At 49.6% G+C, this 9,252-nt stretch overlaps 1 protein-coding gene across 4 annotated transcripts in view; it reads right to left on the bottom strand.

The window, feature by feature from the left end:
- The window catches only part of LOC307090897 (calcium/calmodulin-dependent protein kinase type II delta chain-like), a 44,890-nt gene extending 36,474 nt beyond the window's left edge, over positions 1–8,416 (bottom strand). For all 4 annotated transcript variants that reach the window (XM_079757696.1, XM_079757697.1, XM_079757698.1 and 1 more), the window contains exons 1-2: positions 8,173–8,416; positions 6,982–7,076 (exon numbers count right to left, since the gene is read on the bottom strand). In XM_079757696.1, the coding sequence (XP_079613822.1) occupies positions 6,982–7,076; positions 8,173–8,234 (157 nt within the window). In that variant the 5' untranslated portion in view covers positions 8,235–8,416. The remainder of the gene's footprint in view (positions 1–6,981; positions 7,077–8,172) is intronic.
- Positions 8,417–9,252: the final 836 nt, after the last annotated feature.

The following is a 9,252-nucleotide window of genomic DNA, read 5'->3' as shown; positions in this document are numbered from 1 at the left end:
CTAAATGCAAATGAGACGTGTAGGAGAAGCTGAGGGAAGGAGGGAGGGCCGGACAACATGGCCGCTCAACATGGCCGCCCAAGATGGCCGCCCAACACAGCCGTTTGCTGGACGGCCGCACTGCTCACCTCAAGGAAGACTTCCTAAGAAAAGAACCAGGGTCATTCCCAGTTCAGGGTCATTCCCAGTTCTAGGGTCATTCCCAGTTCCGGCTGAATTTTTTATGCAGCTTCAATTTGAATATTTTGTCACCAAAAATGTTACACTTAAGGTTATGTGTAAATAACGAGATTTGAATCAATGTGAAAAACAAAGAAACCCACTGAAATAGTTTACAGTTGAAAATAGGAGTCTTAAATACATTGAGCACTGACACAACTAAGGATTAACTTTCTATAATAACAAGGGGCTTAATACTAGTATATACCGAATAGATAGTGTACTGTGAGTGAGTAAAGTGATGAGAGAAAAGCACATGTAAATATATATAAATATAAAAGAGAGAGAGAGAGAGAGAGAGAGAGGCTCACCAGCTGCTCCCCCCCCCCCCCCCCCGCGGTGCTCCTCTGGGTCCTCGAGGGGGGAGGATCTTACATGCAAACTGCGTCTTCCTTATTCAAATGTTTAAAGCAAACAGACTTCGGGAGGGGAACTGCTGCTGGCTGCCAGGGCTTCAGCCATATGGAGGTCACAAAGAGCCCTAGAGGTCAGAGGTCAGCCTCTGGGCTGGAGGTCACACAGGGCCTCCAGCGGGTCAGAGGTTAGAGGTCAGCCTCAGAGCCTCTAGAGGTGGGAGAACCCAGAGGATGAAGAGGAAGGCGTAGCAGAGGCTCCATAGGGAGGAGGAGCTCTCTGTTTCACTCCTGTGTGTGACAGCACCATCTCGCATGCCCTTCCAGAGCTGTGGCCAGACCACAGTCCACCTGCCAGCTGGGATCTGTGCAGGATAACATTCCTGGCGGTCCCACAGTCATGGTGGAACACGTCCAAGAAGGCAGGGATGAGGCAAATGTGCTCCTGTTCCAGAAACCAGTTTGATCAGTCTACCTGATATTAGGTTTCATTCAGCAGGAAAGCAGTGCTGGCACTGAGGCCTCAGAGGAAGAACCCGTCTCTCTCTCCACGCCCACGTCACACCGTCCTCATGTCCACATGTTGTTCTCCGCTGACTACTTCCAGCTGGATTTAGCGCCTGTGCTTCCACCCACCAGCCCTTCCTGTCTGTCATTAATGGGGTCGGTTAATACTTGCCTTTGATGGCCTTTTCTACGCCGGGGGAAATTATAGGAATACTTATTGTAAGTATATACATACAAATGGTCCGCAACGAAGGGCTTCTCCAGTCCTAGAGAAGGGATCCTATTATCAACACGTGGTTGTATCTCATCTGATGTCCAGTGAAAAGGGGACGACTCCATCTGAAGGTCGGGGGCCCCTCAGAGCGGCAGAATGAAGGTGACTATGATGTGTCACGATGAACATTATTCTAATCTAACCGCCTGAGAACTAGTAAATAAAGTCATGCTTCAAATGGTCACAAATCAGTTTCCAAACAAAGAACAAAAGCAATGATCAATGATCATGATTTTTTTATTTGAAAATGTATTATTTCTGTAATCAACCTATACTGTGTTTAGGGGTAAAGGAACAACACTACCAAAGGGTGGACAACATTAAAAAGAAAACAGTGAAAGTATATCTAGTGTGTCTGTTCCCTGCTAGCATGCCGCCATCTCCATGGAAACCCAGGGGTAGAAAGGGTCTAGCCGGGGGGGTCCTTTCATGTTAGCTCTAAGGGCACACTCAAAAGGATAGCCTCTCCCCAACTCAATACACCACTCCCCCCCCCGGTCGCTGGTCCAGAGGGGAACCAGAGGAGAACACCCCTCGGTCGCTGGTCCAGAGGAACCAGAGAGGAGCCATCAAGCTCAGGAGTGATGACATCACTTCCCTTCTGGAGAAAGGCTATGGGAAATGTTGTAAACTTTGCCAGAGAGAAAAAGGTCTCTCTGGCAAAGAGAGACATTTTTGGATTCCAGACCCAAAAATTATAAAAATACGAATTAATAAAAAGCTCATGAAAAAAAGGATTGACAGCACATGATCAAAGGGCACGGGGGCTTCAGGTGGAGCAACACGACACAGCTGAGGGCTGTGGTCCAGCCCATATGCACTGGTGGGCTCCCAGTTCTCTTCCAACTCTTGGCTGGAGTTTAAAACTTGAGTCACCCGCAGTGACGGGCTAGGCTGTGAAGGAGTTGGCCTGCGTTCACCCGCCGGCTGCCGTCAGCGTGGGAACCAGACTGCAATCTGCCTCCTGCTCACCTTTGTAAAGAAGCTTGATCATAAGAAACCTTGCAGAGGTACGCTTATTTCAGGGCTACTTCACTTCAACTCCTGCTGCAGGAGGCAGACTTCAGGCGGTGAGGGAACAAGTGGTCTACAGCGCGGGCTGTAGACCACTTGTCTTATCTAATCAAATAAACAGGTGAATGTTATTGACTCACAGAGTTGATGTGGATGTACTTGTTCTGCTGAGTTAGAAAATCACCACCCAGCTACAGACCTACAGAGGCTTGCACTGTTATATAACAATCATCTACTAAATGTAGAGGTAGAAATGTTATCTTGTCATAAAGCTGTCTCTTAAAGCCGTCCCTTAAAGCCATGTCTTTACAAGCCGTCTCTTAAAGCAATCTCTCTTTAGCCTCGCCCTTAAGTCTTGTCCTTAAGTCTTGTCTTAAAGCCATGTCTCTCAAGTGCCCCACCCACTTGGCAGAATCCGAGTGTGTACTGGTTGCCATGGGAACTCCCAGCTTTGTTCCCACAGATTAGGCCAAGCAGAAACATCTGGAGTAAAGAATGAGTCCATTCAAGGAGAACAGCTCCACCATGGATCCACAAAGTGGAGATTCATCACCTCATCTCCAATGGTCATAGAGCGGTCGGGCCCTCAGAGGTCCAGGGAGCCAGGGGCCTCAGAGGAGCCAGGGGCCTCAGAGGTCCAGGGAGCCAGGGGCCTCAGAGGACCCAGGGGCCTCAGAGGAGCCAGGGACCCAGGGGCCTCAGAGGTCCAGGGAGCCAGGGGCCTCAGAGGAGCCAGGGGCCTCAGAGGAGCCAGGGACCCAGGGGCCTCAGAGGTCCAGGGAGCCAGGGGCCTCAGAGGAGCCAGGGGCCTCAGAGGAGCAAGGGGCCTCAGAGGTCCCCTACACCTCGTTAGGGGGTAGGGGGCCTCTACACCTCGTTAGGGGGTAGGGGGCCTCTACACCTCGTTAGGAGGCAGGGGGCCTCCACTCCTCGTTAGGAGGCAGGGGGCCTCTAGGGGGCCTCTGCTACTCAATAGAAGGCAGGGGGCCTCTAGGGGGCCTCTACACCTCGTTAAGGGGTAGGGGGCCTCTACACCTCGTTAGGGGGTAGGGGGCCTCTACACCTCGTTAGGAGGCAGGGGGCCCCTACACCTCGTTAGGAGGTAGTTCTGCTCGACCGTTCAGCTCATTAAGTGGAAGACGTGTTGCAGAAACAGAAGCTGTGTGAAGTCGTCTCTGCTCTCGAGGGACTAACAGCAGATAGCAGAACTGAGAGTAGCACTGGAATCCCCCATACCCCACAACACCCATAGCCCTGATAAGGGCCAACTGCTCCACTAAATAATACACACAATGTTCATATTGAGGATGGAGTTTAAAGTAGTCACTACCCTGACCTACTCCCTAATCCTAACCCTGACCAAGTCCCTGACCTAGTCACTACCCTGACCTAGACCGTACCCTGACCTAGTCCCTACCCTAACCTAGTCCCTACCCTGACCTAGTCCCTAACCTGACCTAGTCCCTAGATGTAGTCCCAGACAGATATAGAGGCCAGATGTATAGAGGCCAGGTGTAGAGGCCAGGTTTAGAGAGGCCAGGTGTAGAGGTCAGGTTTAGAGAGGCCAGGTGTAGAGGCCAGGTTTAGAGAGGCCAGGTGGAGAGGCCAGGTGTATAGAGGCCAGGTGTATAGAGGCCAGGTGTAGAGGCCAGGTGTAGAGGCCAGGTGTAGAGACCAGGTGTAGAGGACAGGTGTAGAGGCCAGGTTTAGAGGCCAGGTGTAGAGGCCAGGTGTAGAGGCCAGGTTTAGAGGCCAGGTGTAGAGACCAGGTGTAGAGGCCAGGTGTAGAGAGGACAGGTGTATAGAGGTCAGGTGTATAGAGGCCAGGTGTAGAGGCCAGGTGTAGAGACCAGGTGTAGAGGCCAGGTGTAGAGGCCAGGTGTAGAGGCCAGGTGTAGAGGCCAGGTGTAGAGGCCAGGTTTAGAGGCCAGGTGTAGAGACCAGGTGTAGAGGCCAGGTGTAGAGAGGACAGGTGTATAGAGGTCAGGTGTATAGAGGTCAGGTGTAGAGGCCAGGTGTAGAGGCCAGGTGTAGAGTTTATTCATATATATATAGCCTCTGACAAGTGGGACATCATTAAGGAAAGATTACTCACCGTTTGAATGGCCAGATCAATGATATATAAATGATAACTGTATAATTGTGTATATATAATGCATTAAGTTACGTATATTACAAGATTTTTAATTTATGTATAATATATATATTATATATAGTTAAATAAATTTGCCAACTTGAAGACCTTTTCAAAGCCAGAGGAGCAAGTGGTGAAACTGAATGGATGGTTTGGAGGTCTTGAAAAGGGGCCTCCTGGAACAATACGAGGATAGGAACACTTACTGAGCGCTTTAATCCATGAACCAGTAGCCATTGGTGAACACCATCATCATTACGTGATGGGGAACGGCTCGCCGCTCGGCGAGCTCCCAGGACTGACGGCTGCCTTTGTTGTCTGAGTGACTTGCATTGCTCTATTAATGGAGGTTCTCTTTGTGGTTCTCAGCGGGAACACGCATCACACGCAGACCGTGCGATGCTACTGAACCAGCAGCTCCACTCCTCCCAGCAGACTATGTTTAGAGCTCTGCCACAGTCGTTTCCATGGGAATGGATCCTTTCATTTTCTTGCTGGAGACGATGGGGGTGAGAGAGGGCTTCTCCAGGAGTCAGGAGAAGCCTGACTCCAGAAGTCAGGAGAAGCCCCCCAGAGCCTCCCATCACTACCTCCCCCTCACTACTGGAGACAGAGCCATCACTACTGGAGACAGAGCCATCACTACTGGAGACAGAGCCATCACTACTGGAGACATTGCCATCACTACTGGAGACAGAGCCATCACTACTGGAGACAGAGCCATCACTACTGGAGACAGAGCCATCACTACTGGAGACAGAGACATCACTACTGGAGACAGAGCCATCACTACTGGAGACAGAGCCATCACTACTGGAGACAGAGCCATCACTACTGGAGACAGAGCCATCACTACTGGAGACAGAGACATCACTACTGGAGACAGAGCCATCACTACTGGAGACAGAGCCATCACTACTGGAGACAGAGCCATCACTACTGGAGACAGAGCCATCACTACTGGAGACAGAGACATCACTACTGGAGACAGAGCCATCACTACTGGAGACAGAGCCATCACTACTGGAGACAGAACCATCACTACTGGAGACAGAGCCATCACTACTGGAGACAGAGCCATCACTACTGGAGACAGAGCCATCACTACTGGAGACAGAGCCATCACTACTGGAGACAGAGCCATCACTACTGGAGACAGAGACATCACTACTGGAGACAGAGCCATCACTACTGGAGACAGAGCCATCACTACTGGAGACAGAGCCATCACTACTGGAGACAGAGACATCACTACTGGAGACAGAGCCATCACTACTGGAGACAGAGCCATCACTACTGGAGACAGAGCCATCACTACTGGAGACAGAGCCATCACTACTGGAGACAGAGCCATCACTACTGGAGACAGAGCCATCACTACTGGAGACAGAGCCATCACTACTGGAGACAGAGACATCACTACTGGAGACAGAGACATCACTACTGGAGACAGAGCCATCACTACTGCCACTCACACCGTGGGATGTTTGAGGCCATATGAGATCCGCAGGATTTTAGCATTTCATTGTGATTTGATCTGGGAGTACAACTTTTAGAATAATTACTATTCCAAAACCTTGATTTAAAGCCATTTGTAAAGTAAGTAATTTAGTAAGTACGTTTTGCCGTTGAGCAGAGTTGAACATGTGAACATCCTTTACAGCTGCTGTTCCTTCAACAATGGGCCTCTTCCTCATCCGGGTGTAGGATCGATATCATCATCATCATGTTTGTAATGAGGGCATGTAACTAACAAGGCCACTAGTGGCCCTAACCCTATATATTTCATTGCTTGAGTTAACATTTACCTTACACTCAAAAGCTGATCCTCCCAGAAGCTTGTAAATCAGCGTTCTGCCAATAGCAGCCTGCGGGAAACCAGATGTTCTCCCTTCCTTCCCCCTTGTCTCAATGATGAGACCAGAGGTTCTACTGCTGGTCTCTCCTGGGGAGTCTCACTCCTTCTCCCCATGTCTCCGTTCTTTAAACATGCGAGTATAGATCCAGCATAATCGATCTGTGACCGGTGTATCATTGTGTGAGCCTGGCTACCTTAGCACTTTGAGATTTTTGAATGTAAAGTGCTCTACAAATAAAATGTATTATTATTATTATTTACCTTCCCAATGTCAAGTATTTGATGGTTCTGAGAGGAGCATGTTCAGTCATGGACATATTGTTTTAAGCGTTCACCTTCACCTCTATAAGCTGTTGCAAAACTAGTCAGAACAATGGCTGGATCCCTGGTGGCGCTTTCATCAGGAAACATCCTGTGATGCACTAATGTTCCTAGGAAACAACTGCCTCCTAGGAAGGTTCCTAAACCCTGGTGCTCAGAGGACAGGCTGGAGAGGAAGTGACAGACAGGACTCACAATAGTGATGACCCAGGCAGCAACGTCTGGCTTCAAGAGGCAGAGCTTCTAGACAGCGCTGTCTGCAGGATAATGGCTCCCCCTCATGCGTCACAGCGATACGTACCCCTAGCAGACAGCTTCTTGGTGTTGATGATCTTTGCGGCGTACTCCTGCCCGCTGGCGATCTTCATGCAGCGCCTGACCACTGAGAAGGCCCCCCTGTGGAGGTTAGGGTTAGGGTTAGGGTTAGGGTTAGGGTTAGGGTTAGGGTTAACCCTAACCCTAACCCCCCCTGTGGAGGTTCAAATCAGACGTTACATCAGACTCATCCCAGAGAAAAGGGTTAGGGTTAGGGTTAGGGTTAGGGTTAGGGTTAACCCTAACCCTAACCCTAACCCCCCCTGTGGAGGTTCAAATCAGACGTTACATCAGACTCATCCCAGAGAAAATGAGACGTTCCGTCAGTGTGATCCCAGCCCCTGCAGGGTTCAGGCCCTTCATTGTGTCCCACATGTCTCCAGGCAGCGGTGCGGGCAGAGGGCAGCGGTCTGTTGGTTCATTCCGCTCTTATCTCAGAGCCGTCGTGCTCTTTGTTTACTCAGTAGAGGAAGCAGCTGCTTGTACACTCAGTTTACAAACTGTCTCTGGAGGAATTGTAGACAGAGTGACACGCTGTATACGGGGACGACTCTTTACTCACTAGGACGCTCGTGATAGCAGACCCCCACACACGTCTCTGACTGCTGTTCTTAAACATACGCTTGTTTTGAGAGATCACAATGAGGACTTTGTTATGAGTGGAAGGCAGAACGTTAGTCTGAGCTGCCCTCGAAGAGGAAACACTGACTTCATACGAGTCTGGACCGCCAAGAGGAATTCCAAGTGTTCACATATCTGCCCCTGGGAAGGGCGTGGAACAGGGAAACTAAAACAACTAGTGACACACGCGTACACATGCCCCCCCCCCCCCCCCCCCACACACACACACACACACACACACACTCTCACCACACACCTATACTATGTAGCTTTATATTACACTCATGAAATACAGTTCAGACTAACCCAGGGATTTAGATTTAGATGAAGCTAAATCTGACTCCAAACTTCCAGTTTGAGATTATATGCACGTAACCAGGTAAACAGGTAACCAGGTAAACAGGGTGGGAATCGTTTTTAGGCATCAGAGCGCACTCTGTGCGTAATTGTTTAGTCCTGATGGGACTTAGTGAAAGTAGAAGGACTACAACATAACAACATGAAAACATAACATAACATAACATAACATAACATAACATAACATAACATAACTTACTTCCCAAGCTCTTCGTACAGCTGGTGCTCGTCGGTGAACCGGGTGCAGGTCGGAGCAGCCATCGGGAGGACGCAGCAGTGATTTGGGTTCCAGACCCAAACTCAACACTGATGACTCTGAGCCGACGGTTCAATGCCGTTAGAGACTTTTCTTCCTTCTAAGTGAAATCCGCCTTCTTGGCACTCTTGTGTGACTGGTCTTCAGGACGTCTGTGAGGACTGTTCTTCAATGGCTGAGGTGAGACACTGGCTGAGGTGAGACACTGGCTTAGGTGAGACACATCCCCCCGACGCGCAGCGCTTCCTGGTTGCGCATAAGACGCCCCGCAGCGCCCTCTTGCGGCCGCTTGTGGATTCACACTCAGAAATGGTCAATTTCATGTCCCATAGGTCTGATCAAAAATAATAATGTAAAGTTTTCCTCTGTAGAATAAATGTCTGTTTTATTCTGTTGTATGCTGTTTGTATGTTTTAAACTGTTTGCTGTCTGTTTTATACTGTTTGCTGTCCAATTTATACTGATTGCTGTCTACTTTTAATTTGTGTCCGAAGCCAAATTTAAATTCAAATTGTTCTTCTCATCTGTTGTGTTACTCCGCCCCCTTGACCTCCACATCGCTCTGAGCACACACAGACACACACACACTCTCACACACACACACACACACACACACACACACACACACACACACACACACACACACACACACACACACACACACACACACACACACACACACACACACACACACACAAACAAATAATAAGTCTCTATATCAATGCATTTTTTATTTATTGACTAATGTCATGGACATGACAATCTTCTGAACCATCATCATTCAACCTGACAGCCATGACCCCCGGTGACAGAGTGAAGCCTCATGGAGTCACCCCCCCCCCCCCCCCCCCCCCCCATCATCATTCAACCTGACAGCCATGACCCCCGGTGACAGAGTGAGGGCCCCCCTGATGGGTCAGGGTCAGGGTCAGGGTCAGGGTTAGGGTTAACCCTAACCCTGACCCTGACCCTAACCCATCCTGGTCTCTGAAGGCCGTTGTGAACACAATGGGCCAGGAAGAC

Source organism: Pollachius pollachius (assembly GCF_949987615.1).
Source record: "Pollachius pollachius genome assembly, chromosome: 20".
Taxonomy (NCBI): domain Eukaryota; kingdom Metazoa; phylum Chordata; class Actinopteri; order Gadiformes; family Gadidae; genus Pollachius; species Pollachius pollachius.
The sequence above is the reverse complement of the archived record's forward strand: the minus strand, read 5'-3'. Positions and strand labels throughout refer to the sequence as shown.